At 45.1% G+C, this 20,983-nt stretch overlaps 1 protein-coding gene across 4 annotated transcripts in view; it reads right to left on the bottom strand.

Annotated features, from left to right (window-relative positions):
* MAP3K3 (mitogen-activated protein kinase kinase kinase 3) overlaps nt 1-20,983 on the bottom strand; it is a 74,362-nt gene that overhangs the window by 10,629 nt on the left and 42,750 nt on the right. For all 4 annotated transcript variants that reach the window (XM_023193973.3, XM_023193974.3, XM_023193975.3 and 1 more), the window contains 2 exons: nt 18,991-19,111; nt 3,595-3,728 (listed from right to left, as the gene is read on the bottom strand). In XM_023193973.3, the coding sequence (XP_023049741.1) occupies nt 3,595-3,728; nt 18,991-19,111 (255 nt within the window). The remainder of the gene's footprint in view (nt 1-3,594; nt 3,729-18,990; nt 19,112-20,983) is intronic.

Below are 20,983 nucleotides of genomic sequence, written 5' to 3'. Positions count from 1 at the left end.
CACACTCCCCAGCCCCAATTCCCCCCAGTGACCCAGGTTTTATGGCAAGGGCCAGCAAATGGGCTTTCTGTCAAAATATGAAAGTGTCCTTTTTCTCCCCATGCAGTGGGAAGAATGGTTAGAAAGGTACCATCCTCCCCCTTAGTTTAAAAGGCAAGTTTCCAGGAGGGAGAAAAATGCTTGGCTGGCATCCCAAGGAGTTCTGGCAGGAGAGCAAAGCAGAGGCTCTGCTTTTCTTGTTGGCATGTTCTTGGCTCATTAACACTGGAGCCTGGCGCTGGAGATGGTACTACCCTGCTGAGCCTTCCAGTGAGTTTGGGAGGGACCATAATGCTTCTGTTTACACTCCATAATTTATAATTTACAAAGACAAGTATTGCCTCATTTCACAGATGAGCACTACAGGCCTAGAAAGGTTAGAAGACTTGTCTAAAGTCATAAAACTAGTTAGTGCACAGCTGATACCAGAACAAAAATGTCCCAGTTCCTGGTCCAATGCAGAGGTAATAGATAACTAAATACATTAAAATATTTCTCTGGCCCTTGGTCAAATGCAGCAACAAAAGGCCTTTGGAATCACTTTTTCTCCAATCAGTGTCCTGAAGGTCCTCCCTTTCATTTTCTCTGCACAAAAGTGGGGGTGGGGGTGGGGGAGCGGTCTTCAGTTTCGGAATATTGATTATCCGAGCTCCAACATTAAACATTACATAGGGGCTGGGCTTGGTGGCTCATGCCTGTAATCGTAGCACTTTGGGAGGCCGAGAGGGAAGGATCACTTGCACTCAGGAGTTCAAGACCAGCCTGGGCAATATAGTGAGATCTTGTTTCTGTTTAAATATTTTTTTAATTAACTAAAAAAAAAAAAATTACATAGGGAAACAAAGTATCAGAATTATGAAAACTCACTAATGACCTCCATAAAATTAGTTTCCAACTCAAATATTTTTTCCCATTTAATACTAGGGTCCATCCCCACCCATAATTTCAAATGCTTTAGGTCATGCTGTCATATATGATTTTTAAAAATCTGCCAATCAAGGCAAATTCATTGCAAAGTAAAACTGCAAATGTTGCTAAGGATATAGCATAGCCAAAGTGGATGAAACCAACATGGGAGAGAACTGTTTTCAATCCATCCGATGCGTATTTGGCAAATTTAGACCAGTTGACAGAAAAAGACAAAATGGACAAATAAATAATAGGGCAGGTGTGGTGGAGGAAGAATACCAAAGATTCACGAGAGGCCTTGGGGAAAACTGCTGAGTCCTGTGAACGCTCTTGTAAAAAATGACGTTCTTTATGTCAGAAGTCAAGCAGAGAGTGAAGGATGTTACATTGTGCTAGCATTTTGTTGTTGTTGCTGTTGTTCAAGACAGGGTCTCATTCTGTCACCTAAGCTGGAGTACAGTTCACTGCAGCCTGGGCTCGAGTGATCCTCCCACCTCAGCCTCCTGAGTAGCTGGGACTACAGGCAGGTGTGCCACTATGCCCAGCTAATTAAATTTTTTTTTTTTTTTGTAGAGTCAGGGTCTTGCTATGTTGCCCAGGCTGGTCTTGAACTCCTGACCTCAAGCAATCCTCCTGCCTTGGCCTCCCAAAGTGCTGGGATTACAGGTATGAGCCACTGCGCCTGGACTGGCATAATTTTTGATGGAAAAATTAGGCCAAAAAATTAACATGAATCATGCTTTGTTCATTCTAAAAATCAGTAAATAGATGTAATTACTTAAACCTGATTAAAGAAAAAACAAAATAAACTTATCATACTTTCACTTTTCAATAAAGTCACACTGGAATATTCTTTCATTCCATACAATGCAACGTCTATTCCTGCTAAGCAGATTGCCATCTCAAATAGCCTGTTACCAGGAGCAATTCTCTTCAGCTAAAGAGGCAGGCACTGGGGGAGGACCTTGGTAATCCCCAGCCACTGCCTTCCTTGGCCTCTTTCTAAAAGTCTGTCCTCACTAGGAGTCAAATCCTCCCATGCCTTCCAGGGCCATGCAGGCAAAGTAAAAAAGTGAAGTGGGCAGATTATAGGACCATAGAGAGGGACACAGACTGACGGCAATCAAGCTCATCTGCAATCTTTGGGATTTTACACCCAAGTCACCCCTAAAACAGCTGATATCCAGAAGTGCCCTGGTTAGAGAAACCAGAAAGGGTGGTCAGTAAAACGCCCAAAAAGGAAATCTGCAGCTAAAGGCACTCCAGGTCATTATTCCAAACATGAATTTATCTGGAAGGCAGGAGTATAGAAGAAAGAAGAATACAAAGGGCTTCTCATAGTCTATATAGTTTGAATAATGAAAGAAAAGTTAACGAGAATCAGTTTTTTGTAAAATCTCCCATGTGACAGCACAGGCCTTCTGTTGGATATTTTCCCCTTAAGAAATTTCCCCTTCTCAGGCCAAATCCCAGAAAGTATAAGAGCAGCCTTTTCTTTTACAATCAAAGCAAGTTTATTGAAAAGACCAGAATGACGCTAGAGATCTCACCGTTGCTGAGTTCACTAAGCCAAATTGCCATTTGCATCAAGTAAGCCACCAGTTTAAAAGTTAGCCACTAAAATGCCTGAGCCACTGTGGTACACACCCTAAGGTGATCGCTCCCTCTATCAATTAGTCCCAATGAACTGCCTTTCCCTTTAGTGCAAGTAGAACCTGTGATGTGCTTCTTGCCAACAGACTATGGCAAAGAAGACAGAACATTCATTCCTATGATTATGTGATTTTTATGACTCCATCTTTGCAGACTGGAGCGAGAGATTCTCCTGCTGGCCTTGAAGAAGCTGTCATGTTGTGAGAGGGCCCCATGGCAAGGAACTCCAGGTGGCCTCTAGGAAGGGAACTCAGAGGAGCCCTTAGGTGACATTCAGAAGAAAAGAGGAACCACAGTCCTACAGCCACAGAAACTGAATTCTGTTAATAACCATCTAAGCTTAGAAGAGAGCCTCAAACTCAAGAAAGGCAGGCAGCCTGGCTGACACCTTGATTGCAGTTTTGTGTGACCCTCAGCAGAGGACCCACTTGAGTCATGCCTGGACTCCTGACCCAGGGAAACTGGAAAATGATAAATGTATATTGTTTTAAGCCTCTAGGTTTGTGGTAATTTGTTATGGAGCAATAGATAACTAATATAACTGTCTACCATCATAAATGGTCAGACTAACCAATCCTACAGTGTAATTTTGATATGGTTTACTCCCTATCTTTCATCAAGTAACAGTATAACTAAAATATATCCAATGAAAAACATAACCTGTCACCGTAGAACCAGTCATATGTTAAAACACTACTGAAATGAGCTGGGCATGGTGGTGCCTGCCTGTAGGAACAATGAGAGGACCACGATGAAGGAAAATCTGTTAAATGCTCACCCAACAGCAAGGAAACTATGTAGTTTAGATCCTTTAGATCCCATCTTTGGCAGAAATTGTTATTTGGCCCTTAAAAAGGAACAATCCATATTTGGGCAGGCCTAGTTTATAAAAGAGCTTCCAAATGTGGTTCATGTCCCTCAGTTCTGCACTGTGACAACTGAGAGCCCCTTGTTATGACCCTGGTCTGCATATCCCAGCCCCTCTATACTCACGCACTGCTCGCTGGTCTCTGGGATGAACTCCCCCTCACTGTTGATGCTGGTGTAGGACCCCTGCCGGGCAATGTGCTGCTGCCGCTCAGGAACATAGCCAGGGGGAGGTGAGCTTCGGCCAGGGTTCTGGGAGCCTAGAGCACATAAAGGAGGCTTTCAACAACAGAGCCCAGGGTGTGTGGCCCAAGAGGAGCAGGCATGGGGCCAACTCAGAGACACTAAGCCCTAGAGGTCAGGAATGTGACTCAGATGGGTCATGGCACCAACGTCCAGCATGTGCCAGCTCCCTCAGGCAAACAAAGTCCCTTCCTAATAGGAAACAAACTCCAGAGATGGAGCAGGCACTACGGCATATCCGACCTAAAAAACTTTGGCACAAAACAGAAACCAGAATAACCCCTATGAGACCAATTTTAGCTGGCAATCAGGCTAGCTTTTTAAAAAATTCTTATATATAATTACTCCTTCATAATGTCACCATCTTCCTCTAGAGCACTAACATCATTTCCTCCCATCCGCTCAATGCATCAGCTTAGTCCTCTTTAGTTTTGGGTACCAGCAATATTTTGAGAGTGGGGACCAGGGAAAGGTAACTGAATATACCTGTGCATTTCTCTCTGCTGCCCTGTTCCCCCAGCCAGTGTCTCCCCTTATTTGTTCTCTACCTGTATCAGGTAAAAAGACCCTCCTGATGGACTGGCCAGGATCAAAAGGCAGCCTTCTCCATTCCTACCCACTCCCATACTTTCTGGTTTAAGAGTAATGATATCGTGGCCGGGCGCGGTGGCTCAAGCCTGTAATCCCAGCACTTTGGGAGGCCGAGACGGGCGGATCACGAGGTCAGGAGATCGAGACCATCCTGGCTAACACAGTGAAACCCCGTCTCTACTAAAAAATACAAAAAACTAGCTGGGCGAGGTGGCGGGCGCCTGTAGTCCCAGCTACTCAGGAGGCTGAGGCAGGAGAATGGAGTAAAATCAGGAGGCAGAGCTTGCAGTGAGCTGCGATCCGGCCACTGCACTCCAGCCCGGGCGACAGAGCGAGACTCAGTCTCAAAATATCACCTTTTTTTTTTTTTTTTTTTTAACTGAGACAGGGTCTCACTATGTTGCTCAGGCTGGTCTGAGTAATGATATTATCTTGCATTTATGTGGTGCTTTACTTTTTGTTACACATTCACAGTAATTAACCTCATTTGATTTTCAACATCCCTACAACAGAGGTTTGGCAAATATTTTTTGAGTGCCTGTTAAGTGGCAAGCATTCCACAAGGTATTTTTATAACATTTGTTACTTCACTTAATCCTTTCAACAATCCTGAAAGCTAAGCATTTGCTTTACTTAACAGAGGAGGAAATGGAGACTCAAGGAACTTAAATCTTAAAAAAAAAAAAACCCAAAACGCCCAAAAACAATTATTTATGTTTTACAGGTAAGAGACTATAAAACCAATTTACAGGTATTTTCACCACATCAGCTTGTTAGATGAAATGGTTTATCATCCTAATGTTAGTGAATGACAGAGGTGTGCAGAGACATACTTTGTAAGTCATTGAGCAATGCTTTTCTGCCGTAAGGGAGTTTGAGTCCAACAAATCAGGTCCTCCCTCCTCCTAGCCCAAGAGCTTTTTCTGACTGGCTGTGTTGCTTTCCATGATCAGAGGAGACAAAAATGAAGCCAAAAGTTTGCATCTTTTTTCCTTCCTAAGCTCACCAGACAAACCAGAAGAGTCAATTTTCAGAAGGTTTAAAAAAAGCTTTAACAATACCCACACAAATATTTCTCGTAGCTTCAAAACTTAAACATAGGACTCTTATCCTGAACCCTTTTCCTGTTCTGAAGGGAACAAATTTATCCTGTTGTTTAGAAAACCAGAGACACAAGAGCCCTCCACTCCCTTATCTACCACCCCTTACCTCTCTCCCACGACCCAACAATTCCCAGACACCAGGAAAAGCAGAAGTACCATCCCTCAACAATGCAGGCTACTTTCCTTGCTGGCCGGTTTCTCCAGTGTAGTTCAGGGGCTATAGCACTAGGTTTTCTGAAATGGAACTGCAGGCAAGATGCTCTGTGGAAATGGCTAAGGAAGCAAGAGAGACCAAGTTTGGTAGTTGGAGACCTTGGGAAGTACCTGACTCATTCTATTCTGTTTTATTGTTTTGTTTTGTTTTCTTGGTCTCACTATGTTGCCGGGGCTAGTCTTGAGCTCCTGGGCTTAGGCAATTATCCCCGTTCAGCTACAGGCAGGTGCTACCATGCCTGGCTTCCCTCCTTTCTTGATGATAGATCCCTAGTCCAGACAATTTTAGATGGAAAATCTGAGATACTCAGTTTTAGTTTTATGTGTGTGTGTGTGTATACATACATGTTTATACATTTATGTATATATATATATATTTCCTATCGCTCAAAAGCTCATGTGTGACCAGGCGCAGGGGCTCACACCTATTATCCCAACACTTTGAGAGGCAGGAGAAATGCTTGAGGCCAGGAGTTTGAGACCAGCCTGGGCAACATGGTGAGACCCCATCTCTACAAAAAATATTTTTAAAATTAGCCAAGCACACACTTGTGAACCCAGCTACTTGGAAGACTGAGGCAGGATGACTGCTTGAGCCTGGGAGGTTGAGGATGCAGTGAGCCGTGTCTGGACCACTGCACTCCAGCATGGGTGATGGAGCGAGACCCTGTCTCAAAGACAAAACAAAACAAAAGCTCATGTGGAGCCAGAAGCACTCAGCCTGTGCCTGGAAATAGAGGTAGCGTACCAAGGACTAAGCATCTATAGCAGAGGGTGCTCAAGAGCCCAGTACAGAGTCTTAGAATATTCTGGAAAAGAGGGTGGGCCTGACAGACATGGAGTTCAACAAACTCCCTGAACCAGAGAGACTACCACTATTTCAAAGACCCTTAAAAGGAAGAAAAATACTTAATGGGGAAAAAAAGAATGTCGGGGAGTCTTGCTGTCTGTGTGTGTGTGTGTGTGTGTGTCTGTGTGTGTGTGTGTGTGTGTGTGTGTGTGTGTGTGTGAGCGCGCACTTTTAGGGATGGGGTCTTGCTATGTTGCCTAGGCTTGGTCTCCCAAAGTGCTGGGATTAAAGGCATGAGCCCCCATACCTGGCCAGAGGGTTTCTCTTTGAAATACATTTTCTAAGAAGCTTGAACTATTGTTTTTCAATGACCTTCAAGAAACTGACACTGACTCTTTTTTTTGAGATAGAGTCTTGCTGTGTTGCCCAGGCTGGAATGCAGTAGTACAATCTTGGCTCAAGGCAACCTCCACCTCCTGGGTTCAAGCAATTCTCCTGCCTCAGCCTCCCAGGTAGCTGGAATTACAGGCGGCCGTTACCATACCCAGCTAATTTTTGTATTTTTAGTAGAGACAGGGTTTCACTACGTTGGCCAGGCTGGTCTCGAACTCCTGTCCTCAGGTGATCCGCCTGCCTCAGCCTCCCAAAGTTCTGGAATTACAGGCATGAGCCACTGACTCTTTGATTCTTCTATATTAAGTTAGTTGTTCAGAACATATGGTTCATGTGCTTGGGCTGAATACATTTTGATGAATTCGCTACTGAATTGGTATTGGAGAATACTTCCAATCTCCTCTTGGACACATCTCCCCAGCCTCCCTCCAAGGATGTCTCTCTGGCAGGAAAGCTAACATGGAGTCCTCAGTAATCTGGTTTCCCCACCTGACTCCAGAGCAGAGGCCAGAAACAAAATTGCTCTGAAAACAGGCATAGAATTTTGCTGGATTTCCTGTCTCAACATCTCACTCACAGGGTAGAGGCCACCAATTCTGAGATAAAGTGGTATCTGAGCCATGCCTTTGAAATGGTCTCAAACAGCCCATGGAAGATAATTTGTTCTATTTTCTAAGCCCTAACAGAAACTAAAGTTACTCTGAGTGTAAATTTAGGGATATTGTACCGTGAATTAACAGAGCAATAAAATCAGCCAAGGCAATATTTTTTTCTTTTTTCTTTTTTTTTTTTTTTGAGACGGAGTCTCGCTCTGTCACCCAGGCTGGAGTGCAGTGGCTGGATCTCAGCTCACTACAAGCTCTGCCTCCTGGGTTTACGCCATTCTCCTGCCTCAGCCTCCCGAGTAGCTGGGACTACAGGCGTCCGCCATCTCGCCCGGCTAGCTTTTTGTATTTTTTAGTAGAGACAGGGTTTCACTGTGTTAGCCAGGATGGTCTCGATCTCCTGACCTCGTGATCCGCCCGTCTCAGCCTCCCGAAGTGCTGGGATTACAGGCTTGAGCCACCGCGCCCGGCCTTTTTTTCTTAAAAAATGTTGTCACCTCTCATTTAACCCTTACTACTAACCCTGCAGTGGTGGTGCATTATCATCATCCACATTGTGCAGAGGGAAACCCAAGCCCCAAAGCCATAAAGTGACTTAATGGTGGGGCTGAAGAGAGAAAACAGGCTTTGTGACTCTCACACAGTTCAGTGAAGGCAATTTGGGGACACAATTTATTTCCAAAAAGGGTAGGCATGCTGCTCAACACAGTGGCACAAGACAAAACTTCTCCTTGACCTGGCCAGGCCATCTGTTCCCCATGAGTAATCCCTATGGAGGATGGAGATCCCATTCACAAGGAAATATGACAGCCTGCCAGGCATGGGAGGGAGGCTAACATGGGGACAGCACAGGGAAAGCACAGTGCCATGTTTCTTTCTTTCTTTGGAGTGCAGTGGCATGTTCATAGCTCACTGTAGCCCCAAACTCCTGGGCTCAAGGGATCCTCCTGCCTCAGCCTCCCAAAGTGCTAGGATTACAGGTGTGAGCCACCTCCACAGTGCCATCTTTCATGCAGCTCAAATTCAGGGTTGTTTTCTCCATGATCATTTGGGAGTCAGAGGCCAGGGATATAAAATGCCGCTTAGCCAACAGAGGGCTCAGAGGCAAAAACAAGGTGGAGGTTTAGGGGAAATCTGGACCAAGGAACTACTCCACTTTCCAGTGACCCAGACCTCACACACCCATGTACCTGGCTGCTTCCCTTGCTACTGTAACACAAAATTCCAGCGCAACTGTGAAAAAAGGATGGTTTTCCTAAGCCCTATCATGCCACAAAACACAGAGAGAGCACTATTTAACCCTTTGCTTATAAAAATTAGCCTACTGCCTGCTTCCTACTTTTAGCTTTGGATGACATCTTGGTAGTCCACAAGTTCCGTGGCAATTCAGTCCACATGTCAGCAACATTTGTCAGCAGCGGAAGCAACTCTAAGGAGGAAGCAAGGTGCATGGAGAAGAGACTAAGCTTTGAAATTAGATATACATGGGTTCAGATCAGGCTTTGCCACTATTAGCTAATGATCTAAGCTCTCACCTCAATTTCCTCAATTGCAAAAACGGGGAGAACTATCTACCTCATAATTTCTTTTGGAAGTTATAAATGTGCTGGCACAGGTATATATCTACATAACCCTATCTCACGGCAGGAACTCCGTAGAACCCCATCTGTACCCTTCACTCTATGTGGCAGATATATGGGGTAGGTGCAAGATGGATTCCACCCTTCTAGTGTGCCTTCCTGTAATTCAGAAGCTAATTGGCTAAAAGCTGTATTTCTAAGACTTTCTTTAGGTTCAGCCAATCACATGCACTTCTGTGAGATTAACAAGCTTCCTGTTATTTCTGAGCACAGTCACAGAAGCCTTTGGTTTTTCTGCCACAGTGTTAGCAGAGGCCCCACACCTGGTCTCCAGCTTTGCTGATGCTGACAGACAGGTGTGGACTAGAGCTGAGGGGCACTGGACTTCTGGACCGGTGGCTTCCTGATTACAGAAGGAGGATGCTCTGTGGTGTGTCTTAACCTAGAGCCTGCTTCTCTTTCTTCCCTCATTGATTCCATAATCCACACTGTGCACCTCTGGCTTATGGAATCTCTTCTTCCTGAAACTAGCTACAGTGGGTTCTCCTCTGCGCAACTGAACTCTGACCAACACACTCTGGAGCTGTATTGTACATTTTAACTAGAACAAATAAAAATGTCTCTTGTAAGGGATTGATTGGAAAGAAAGAAAACCTCTTATTTATGAAACCTCAGACACTGGTCCAAACTATGCCCAGACAGGATGAAATGCCCTGAATCTGTTAGATGGAGTGTCTGGGGTGAGACTTCCCTGGGATAAAATATCCATGGTCCCCCTGACACCTGTACCCTCCTTCATCAGTTGCACTGAACTCTCCCCTGGTTTTACAAGGTGGAATGGGACCAGCTCACATGAGACCAGCACTACAGACCCAGGAGGGCCTGGGGGGAAAAATAGCAAAGGTTCTCTGAGCTTTTATTTCCAGCCAGAGACTTTCACTTTTTCCAATCCACACTGCGCCTGCAGAGAGCCAGCCTTGTTATCTGATGGGCTATGTGCCAGGGGCTATTGTGCACAGGCCCACAGGCTGGAGCAGGAAAGGGAAGTCTCCCCAAACCAATGGCTATCAGAGGAACCAAATGGAAAAACCAGGATTTGGCAGAACTGCTCCAGGGCATTTTCAGTTTTGTTTTTAAATCTTCATTTCAGAAACTGGGAGCCAATGAGATACACAACAAAAGTTGAGAGCAACTCAGACAGGGAGCTGAACAGGATAGGATACTGGACCATAAACTCACTAAAGGTTACATATTTACCAGCAGTGATAGCAATGAGCCAGACAGCACAAAGCACAGTGCTATGCAAAACAGCTCATTCTGTAGGTCTCAGAAGGCTGCCTAGGCAGGGGTCACAGGCTTTCTTGGGACACCCTTCCCTGGTATTCCAGCCTGAACTTGCTCTAGCCTCACTGGGCCACCTATGCCAACAGGCCCATCTCAGCACCAACTGAAGGAAAGGAGCACAGTAGCAGTTCCACTGTTAAGAGGCCCACAGCTTCCCAGGAAGGCATTTTACACAGAAGGAGAAGAGCGGGATTTAAGCTGCCAGCTATCCTCATTCCTCCCAGTAAGCGCTAGCTCTCTACCAGCCTCCTTAACCCAAAGAAGCAGAGTCAAAAATAAACTCTCACCCTAGGATATGGTAGGTTCTTTTGCTTTGTACTCTGACTTAAAGCTGAAAGACAGGCTTTCAGATTCTAGCCCTTCTCATAGAAGAACCCTAATCAGGAAGCTGATGCAGTCAGGAAGTTGTCTCTGCAGGGAGTTCTAGGGCTTTGGGTCAATGTTAATGTGCAGGTCATTGCAAGTATAAAGAGATAGCTTTTTGGCCACCAACTATTTTGTAAACTCCTCTCTCTTCAGGGACAGATGAGATGGGGAGAGTAATCAAATCTTTTTTTCTTTTTCAATAGAAAATCTTAACTAATATTCACCCATATGCTCACAGTGGACCACACTCTGTAGAACACAGTAGTGGGTAGAATTTCCATAAGACCCTAAGAATATCTTCTATGTTTCAACTTTCAAAATTCCCATTTTATTTTGGAGCCGCTACCACCATCAAAGTTTCTGATCTCATCTAGCACCATAGAACTTATAGCAAGGAGGGAAAAAACCTTTGGAGATGAAAGAAGCTAACCATTTTGTTTTCAACTGTATGGTCACTACCCCTGCAGTCCCGGTTTCTACCCTTTCAAATCCGTACTAGGACTGGAAGCTGGTCCTGCGCACTGCTCTCTGTTTACTGCCCAGTTGTCGCTATAAGCCACCCTCATCCTTTCAACATTCTTTCTTGTCCTCTGCCTGAATTTTCCCTCCTCGTCTCTCAAGAGGCAGAGGGCTCCTCTCTTCCTTGCTAAAGCATTATAAACCGTCTACCTGGACTTGATTCATCTCCTTGAGCAGGAGTCAGCTCCCCCATGGTCTCCTCTTCATCACCTTTAACCCCTTCTTTTCAGCTGTCTTTATCCCTCCCTTCATACACTTCCTCATATCTCTAGCCTAAAAACATCCTGGGCTGGGAATGATGGCTCATATCTATAATCTCGGCACTTTGGGAGGCTGAGGTAGGAGGATCACTTGAGACCAGGAATTCGAGACCAGGCTGGGCAACTTAATGAGAACTCACCTCTACAAAAAACAAATTAGCCAGGTGTGGTGGCAAGCGCCTGTGGTCCCAGCTATTTGAGAGGCTGAGGCAAGAGGACTGGAGGTGGAAGCTGCAGTGAGCCATGATGGCACCACTGCACTCCAGCCTGGGTGACAGAGAGATGGGGTTCTGCCATGTTGCCTAGGCTGGTTTCGAACTCCTGGGCTCAAGCAGTCCACCCACCTTGGCCTCCCAAAGTGCTGGGATTACAGGCATGCACCACTGCAACTGGCAGGCCCATCATTTCACTACCAAACTCCTAAAAAACCTGATTGCCTCCACTCAGGGGTTGGAGTATGGCTTGCCTCACTATGGGACAAAGTGGCAAGATAAGGACAAAGACAGAGTGAGAACTGAGGCAAAGGCACTTAACAAGACGAACTTAGACCATACAGGAGTCAGAATGCAGCAGGAACAAGTCCTTTTTTTTTTTTTTTTTTGAGACGGAGTCTCACTATGTTGCCCAAGCTGTAGCGCAGTGGCACAATCTCAGCTCACTGCAGCCTCCACCTCCCAGGTTCAAGTGATTGTACCACCTCAGCCTCCCAAGTAGCTGGGATTACAGATGCGCACAACCACACCTGGATAATTTTTATTTTTTTATTTTTTTTGAGACAGAGCAAGAGTCTGTCCAGGCTAGAGTGCAGTGGCACGATCTTGGCTCACTGCAACCTCTGCCTCCCAGGTTCAAGCAATTCTCCTGCCTCAGTGGCCCAAGTAGCTGGAATTACAGGCGCCTGCCATCATACCTGGCTAATTTTTGTCCGCCTTGGCCTCCCAAAGTGTTGGGATTACAGACATGAGCCACTGCACCCCGCCGACAAGTCCTTTAGTTGAGGCTTGGTTACATGGCTTAAGGGCACTACCCAATGTATCAAGGAAAAATATTGCTTGAGCTTCAAAGGTAGGTAGAATTTCCATAGGCCAAGGTATGAGAGATGATATCTTCAGGTAGGGAAATTCCACCTGCCTGCCTGGTGATCTCCCCACAGGGAGATTAACTCTTTTGGATTAACTCATTACTTAGTAGTGTTTTTGTTTGTTTGTTTCTGTTTTGTTTGTTTAGCACGAACTAGTTTAACAGAGTAAATGGCCTGAAAAAAACCTGGAATTCAAGGTATGCATATTATGATGGAAAAAACAAATGGTAAACATGATACCTGGCTTCACATATTTGAAAAACTGTCATATAGGAAAGATTGTATCTGTGTTTATTTGCTGCTCAAGAGAGCAGTACTAGAATCAGTGGGTAAAGTGAGAGAAAGCTGATTTTCAATCCAAAATAAGGAAGAATTTCAAATAAATAAACAAGTCTGGAATTTGATTGGGCTACCCTGCACTTCCCCATCAACGCAAATGCTGCAGTGTGAACTGAGTAGCCCGCTTGCTGCAGAATCACTAAATATTCACATGTATGTAAATGATGATGGGAAGGAGGCAGCAGAGGAACCCGGTGGAAGGCTGAATTGCTAAGGCTTACTAACCAAGGACTTCTTTGACCCCATTTCTATTGCTAGGACTTTTCCAAGTCTCTCATGCTAGACCTTGACTCCTGTCTCTGTTTCCCTTCCAGAAAGTCTTATCTGTACCAGCACACAGCAAGCACTCAGACATTTGTGAATGAAAAGAACAGGTTTCTGTCTCTTACCCTTGGTCTGTCCTTACCAACCTGGCTGGTTCTGTGTAAGGCCTTCTCCCCACACTCCTAATTTGCTTTCCTACTTCTCTGGTTACTCCTTTTCTTTGTCCTTCATAGGCTCATCCTCTTCTAACTGGCCACTAAGTGTTGGGTTCCTAAGGCTCAATCATGGACCCTCTTTTCTTCTCATTCTACAGTCTCTGCTTAGGCACTCTCCCCTGGGCCCATGGTTTCAACATAACAATTTCCAATATTTTTTCACTAGCCCTGATTTTCTCCCCTCTGAGCTAGAGACCTATATATCTAACTGCCTCTCTGATATCTCCTGTTGGCTGTATCAGAGGCACTTCAATACCAACATGTCTAAAACATTAAGTCTGCCCCTTCCCAGCACCTGGAACCACACTCTCTTTCAATATTCCTGTCTTAGTGAAAGGTGATGCCATTTATTCATCTCCACAAAGCAGTAATTTACCTCCCTCTCTCTCAATATCTGCAAATTATTTTTCTTCCTTCCTTTCTCTCTCTCCTTTTTTTTTTTTTTTTTCTTTTGAGATGGGAGTTTTGCTCTTGTTGCCCAGGCTGGAGTGCAATGGCACCATCTCAGCTCACTGCAACCTCCGCCTCCCGGGTTCAAACAATTCTCCTGCCTCAGCCTCCCTAGTAGATGGGATTACAGATACATGCCACCATGCCCAGCTAATTTTTGTATTTTTTGTAGAGAGGGGGTTTCACCATGTTGGCCAGGCTGGTTTCAAAGTCCTAACCTCAGGTGATCCACCCATCTCGGCCTCCCAAAGTGCTGGGATTACAGACGTGAGCCACCACACCCAGCCTCATTTTTTTTTTTAATGAGATTGGGTCTCACTATGTTGCCTAGACTGAGCTCAAACTCCTGGAATCAAGCTATCCTCCCACCTTAGCCTCCTGAAAACACCTGCAAATTCAATCCAATACTATAGTAATTCTTAAGCCTTTTGGTCTTAGAACCCCTTTGCACCTTAAAACTGAGGGCACTTAGCTTTTATTTATGTGGGATGTATCAACTGATATTTACTGTATTTGAAATTAAAACTCAGAAACTTTAAAAACATTTTCTCAGGAGAAACCAGTGGAGGAAAAAATAAATGTTAAGAATACAATCATATACAAGCACACATGCCCTTAAGCCAGTACAGTGATGATATCACCTCACGCACATGACTTCTGGAAAACTCCACTGTACACTTGTGAGATAACTGAGTGTCATGTCTCAGCATGATTATGAAAGTAATTTTGAGGGCCAGGCGTGGTGGCTCATGCCCGTAATCCCAGCACTTTCGGAGGCTGAGGCATGTGCATCATGAAGTCAAGAGATCAAGACCATCTCGGCCAATGTGGTGAAACCCTGTCTCTACTAAAAATACATAAATTAGCTGGGCATGGTGGCACACGCCTGTAGTCCCAGCTACTTGGGAGGCTAAGGCAAGAGAATCGCTTGAACCCGGGAGGTGAAGGTTGCAGTGAGCTGAGATCTTGCCACTGCACTTCAGCCTGGTGACAGAGCGAGACTCCGTCTCAACAACAACAAAAAAATAATAAATAAAGAAAGAAAATAATTTTGAACTCACAGGGTCAAAGGACCCAAGGGACTCCCCAGGATTCCCAGAACACACTTTGAGAACCACCAAAACAAAACGCCATGTTCTGTCAGTTTTACCTCTAAAAGTTCACCTGTTCCTTCCCTGTCTCTACTTTACCAGCCTACTCCAAGCCCCAGTTTTCTCTACCTGGACCACTGCATTAGCCTAATGCAGTTCCCTTGTACTCATTCTTGCCCCCTCCAATCTGTTATCCACACTGCAGCCAGATCAATCTTTTCAAAATACAAATATGAACATGTAACACCACCCACTCCTCTTCACTTAAGAACTCTAAAGTAGCTTTTCACTGCTTTCCATGCAATGATCAGAATCTTAATCAGGGTCCACAAGGCTCTGCCTTCCTCCCCAGCTTCATCCTGCCCTCCCCTTCCCCTTGCTCCCAGCTCTCCAGCTATTCAGACTTCTTTCCATTTCTCAGACATACCACACTTCCTCTTGCCATCAGGCCTCTGCTCTTGTAACATCCCCTGTCTGGAACCCTCTTCCTTGCATCCCTTTTGCCTAACTCCCAAATCCCATTCATGCTTAAGGCCTTCCTGGCCCCAAGATCAGGATCAGGTCCCATCCCTTAGTTATAGCCCACCATTTCTTTCTTTCTTTTTGCTTTTTCTTTTTTTTTTTTTTTTTTGAGACAGAGTTTCACTCACTCTGTCACCCAGGCTGGAGTACAGTGTGCAATCTCCACTCACTACAGCCTCAATCTCCCAGGCTCAAGTGATCCTCCTGCCTCGGTAGCTAGGAGTAGAGGCACTCACCACCAAGCCCAGCTAATTTTTGCATTTTTAGTAGTGACAGGGTTTTACTGTGTTGGCCAGGCTGGTCTCAAACTCCTGGCCTCAAGCAATCCACCTACCTTGGCCTCCCCAAGGGCTGGGGTTATAGGCGTGAGCCACATGCCCAGCCCATTTCTTAGTTATAGCCCACCTGCAGCACCACACACCTTTCAGTCACAGTTTGTAATTACACATTAACCACATCATAACAAGTAAATGTCAGTCTTTCCATGGATTGCAAAGGCCACAGGGACAGGGCCTGTGTCTTTTTTGCTTCCCATATTTCTGGCACATAGTAGATATTTTGGTAATTACTTTTTTTTGGAGACAGGGTCTCACTCTGTTGCCCAGGCTGGAGTACAATGGCACATTCATGGCTCACTGAAACCTCTGCCTCCCAGGCTCAAGTGATCCTCCCACCTCAGCTTCCCAAGTACCTGGGACTACAAGCACGCACCACCACACTTGGCTCATTTTTGTATTTTTTGTAGAGAAGGGGTTTTGCCATGTTGCCCAAGCTAGTCTCAAACTCCTGAGGCTCAAGCAATCCACCCATCTCAGCCTCCCAAAGTGCTGGGATCACAGGCAAATTATCTTTTGAATGAATGAACAAAAATGTAGAATAATGGAAGAGAGATAAGACAACATGATATTTGGGGCATGGTGGCTCACGCCTGTAATCCCAGCACTTTGGAGGCCAAGGCAGGCGATCACCTGAGGTCAGGAGTCTGAGACCAGCCTGGTAAACATGGTGAAATCCCATCTCTACTAAAAACACAAAAATTAGCTGGGAGTGGTGGTGCACACCTATAATAGACTGAGGCAAAAGAACTGCTTGAGCACATGAAGCAGGGGTTGCAGTGAGCCAAGATGGCATCAATGCACTCCAGCCTGGGTGACAGAGTGAGACTGTCTCGAAGAAAAAAAAGACAACATGATAAATATTATAATGGTGATGGGTATCAGGGGCAAACATTTTCAGTGGCTTCCCACTGCCTACCAAAAAAGCCTAAGTGCAGTTGAGAGTCCCTTAGAAAACACCCAGGCATCCTTTTTCTTGGCCTTCTCTACTCCTCCTCCAACTGTATCAGCCAGCCTGGACCTGAAGTATAGTGAGCTCTCCACAGACGTAGTTTAAAAGCCCTTTCTCCCGTTGTCCCCTATGGAAATCCTCCATAATCTTTCAAGGTCCAGCTGGGACAGCTCCCCTCGGAATGCATATTCCAGTTAGAAATCATCTCTCCCATTTCTTGGCTCTATAGAAAGGCTCACAGGTTCCATCCATTCTCTTGCCACATCTACCTTACCCCACACACACTCCAAAGTCCCTGGGGTTCTTGGAACCCACCAAGTTCTTTTGTGATCATGCCTGGCAGGTGCTCCTTACTATGCCTGAGATATCTATCTCTACTTGATGTTCAGTAAATGTTCCTTGGAGTGTCAGCTCTGATGTTGCCTTTTCTGTGAAAGCCCTTCTCTCCCGGGCGGAATCTGCTCCAGCCACCCTTGCTCTTCCACATGCTTCACTGCAGCATTCATCTCAGCCCAATGGCTGGTACTTAATGCTTTGCTGAATGAAGGAAGGATCTGGGTATGCTAAGAGGCTGTGTTGCCCATTTTCCAGATAAACAGGAACTACTTCACAGAAATCTCATTCCTCAGCATTCTCAGCCAGGAAAATAATTTCTATATATAGCTCCCAATAACATGGAGGAAGGGTCCAGTGGCTGAGTATTTAGCCCCTGCCTCCATGCACATATCACAGGTTCTTGCTTGGGGGCAGGAGACCCAGTTACTGCCCCATCAATTCTTACTGATTACAAGGGACCATGCTGCCCACCTCCATCCCCTCAATCTCCACAAGGACTATAGAAAAGAGGCCAAACTGGCAGAGCTTCCCAGGCTCTGAGGCACCCAGATTCCAGGGCCAGAGACGCTCTGGCTAGGCTCTCCTTGCTAGGGTACTAGCTCTCCCTCCTCAACCAACACATCCCCCAATTATCTACAGAAATCTGAAATGCATATACAGACTTTCAGCCTGGCAATACTAGAAGTTACTCAATAAGGCAAAGTCTGTACCTCAGTAACATATTTTTCCTGCAACTCCCTCATAAGGCATATTGCAAACAGACAAACTCAGAAACAGTGCTTAGATCTCTCAAGCTCAGCTCAGGGTCTTCAGAGGACAGTTCAATTTGAAGCAATCCTACCTATATGGATAAGGGCAAAGCTGGCTTTCAAGCAGCAGCAGAGGTCTCCACAACATTAAGGCAGCAGGCTCAACACGATGTTTGCTAAGGCCAGATTTCCCTTTTGATACAAGTTTCACAATTCAAGAAATGGGCTTTCTCCCCAGACTCCCAAAAGTGGGATCCACAGGAATCCTGGATTAACTAGTAATAATTCATAGGCCTGATTTAGATTCCTGTCCTGGGAAGGACTAGTAGCAGCCACAGAGCTTTCTGACTAGTTAGCAGAGGGTTGTATATACAATTGGCCCTCCATAGCTGCAGGTTCTGCATCTGTGGATTCAACCAACCATAGATTGAGAATATGTGGAAAATTATTTAAAAAAATATATCAAAAAAATACAAATAAAAATATAGCATAAGAACTATTTACACAGTATTTACATCATATTAGGTATTATAAATAACCAGAGATGATTTAAACTATAAGGAAGGATGTGGGTAAGTTATATGCAAATACTACACTATTTTATTTCAGGGACTTGAGCATCCACAGATCTTGGCATCCACAGGAGTCCTGGAACCAATTCCCTACAAATACAGATAAATGACTGTACTATGTCAACAGTCTCCTTTCCTTCCCAGACAACTGAACTAGACTCTCTCAAAAGTTTCATTGGTCAGCATCTTCCCTGAAGTATAAAGACTTCTCGGGAATCATAAGCAAGAGGTTTAAGGTTAAAATTCAAACTTAGACCTGATTCCTAACTTCATAAGTCTCTATTCTTCACAAGAATGGTCAAAAGTGAGTGTAAACACAGCTGGAAGTCTTCAAGCAGATGTCTGAGGCGATCACTTTTTCAGGAATGTTTAAAAGGAATTTAATCACACTACTACATCACTATATTTTAAGTTTCTTGAGAGTCAGGATACCATCCCAGTTATTTCTTTGCCCTTCCTCTCTAAATAAAATAAAGGCATAGAGGATTACTCCACGCGGAGTAATAGTCAATAAATATTTGATGATTATTTAATTAACAAATACTTGTTGCTTTTTTAAAATGTGGGCAGATAAAACAGACGGGGAGAAAAAAGGGGTGAAATACTCACTGACGGAGAGGTGCCTGCTTCTGGGCTCGGGGGGCTGGTAGATAGTATTTATATCCCCTGCAGACTGGGAAGCCTTGATCCGCACCTGTCTGGACACCCCAGAGTGGGGAGAGGAACTGTTCTGTAAAAGAAGAGGAAAAAGGCCAAGCTAAATCTTTACACAGTCAGGCCTATCAAGGCCTTCTCACCCTTTTCCTAAGGACTCCCTGCATGCTCAGCCACCTTCATGCTTCTAATACATGAGTTACCCAGCTTTCCCCCAAATCGGACTCCTCTATTTGTCTCTGCAAACCACTATTTGCTCAATGTAGTTTTACAGCTTCAATGATATATGAGCGCTGAGACCTAGCGCCCCAGTTTAACAGGTGATGATCCAGACATGGAGGAATAACAGGCATTCCTGTAATAATCTGCAAAACAAAAGAGAGCTGTAAATACCCTCTCATAAAATTCTCCAGAGAGTTTAGGAAGAGTAGCAGAAAATTATTTCTGCAGAAGAGGGAGTCAGAGTAGAAAATGAATGATGGCAACTTCCCTCCCCAACAAAATTCTGGTTGCTATACATGTATTTATCTTATTGGTTGATTGATTGACACAGAGTCTTGCTATGTTGCCCAGGCTGGACTCAAAACTCCTGGGCTCAAGGGATCCTCCCACCTCAGCCTCCAGGTTAGCTGAAACTATAGGTACATGCTACCATGCCCAGCTTATATATGTATGTTTAAAAGTAGCTCAATATGCTTCTTTTTCCCAACCATAATCACTCCCTGAACATTAAGAAGATTCCAGGGTTTACATGTAAATCATCTCAGGATCATGTTCAACTGAGAAAAGCTATCATAAGTACCATTCTGCCAGACAGAGGTCAAGGGCCTGAGACGAGGGTCAGCAATCCTCCCAGCACCCACTCACTCTTTCCACCGGGCCCAGTCCAGCCACCACAGAGAAAACTAAGCAACAAAGGGGGTCCTTTGCACTGAGAAAGCTTAAAACTAAACCCTGGAGGTAATCAAGTGATGTCAGGATGTGATTACAAATAAGCAAGGCACTGGTGAGAGCGGGGGTGAGAGCTCAGGATTTAAACAAGTTGGTTCAAAGTTTCTACTTGCTCCTCCATCTCCTCTACCTCCCCCTAACAAAAAAAGTCTGATCTAAACAAACTCTATATCCTGTCCTCCAGGAAAAAGGTTTCTCGCTCTCAGGGGAGAGTTCAGCTGCCAAGCAACCTCCCGTAGTCCCCTTGCCAGACTCATCACATGCAGGTTGTCTTGAAAAACTGCCTTGCTCTAACGGGAAGTCAGAACCAAGGGGAAGTGAATGTTCTTGCTGAAGCCTCCAATGTGCAATAGCTCTCTGCTAAGGTTCAAAAAGGAAACAACAGTCAAAGCCACATACTGGGGAGGCAGGCAAGTGAAGGGCAAGGGAGGGCCACAGCCTTGCACTCAAAGAAGAGGTGAATGATGAGCACCCTGCCACCTGCCTGAATGCAGGGCCTTACACATAGTGGGAATTCAATAAATCATGGCAACGTGAATTTGAAATGTGTACCAAAGGACATACAATCTAAACCCTCAATTAGAAAATTTAAAAGCTAGGCCGGGAGTGGCTCATGCCTATAAATCCCAGCACTTTGGAAGGCCGAGGCGGGCGGATCATGAGGTCAGGAGATGGAGACCATCCTGGCTAGCACAGTGGAACCCTGTCTCTAATAAAAATACAAAAAATTAGCCGGGCGTGGTGGCAGGCGCCTGTAGTCCCAGCTACTCGGGAGGCTGAGGCAGGAGAATGGTGTGAACCTGGGAGGCAGAGCTTGCAGTGAGCCGAGATCGCGCCACTGCACTCCAGCCCGGGCAACAGAGCAAGACTCTGTCTCAAAAAATAAAAATAAAAATAAAATAAAATAAAAATCTAAAAGCTGAATTTCAATGGCCAGCACAAGCATAGATTTGTAAAAGACAAGGCTGAGGTTGTGGCAACAGGTTAGAAAGCAGGT

The sequence above is a fragment of the Piliocolobus tephrosceles genome, chromosome 16 (genome assembly GCF_002776525.5).
Source record: "Piliocolobus tephrosceles isolate RC106 chromosome 16, ASM277652v3, whole genome shotgun sequence".
NCBI lineage: Eukaryota > Metazoa > Chordata > Mammalia > Primates > Cercopithecidae > Piliocolobus > Piliocolobus tephrosceles.
The sequence above is the reverse complement of the archived record's forward strand: the minus strand, read 5'-3'. Positions and strand labels throughout refer to the sequence as shown.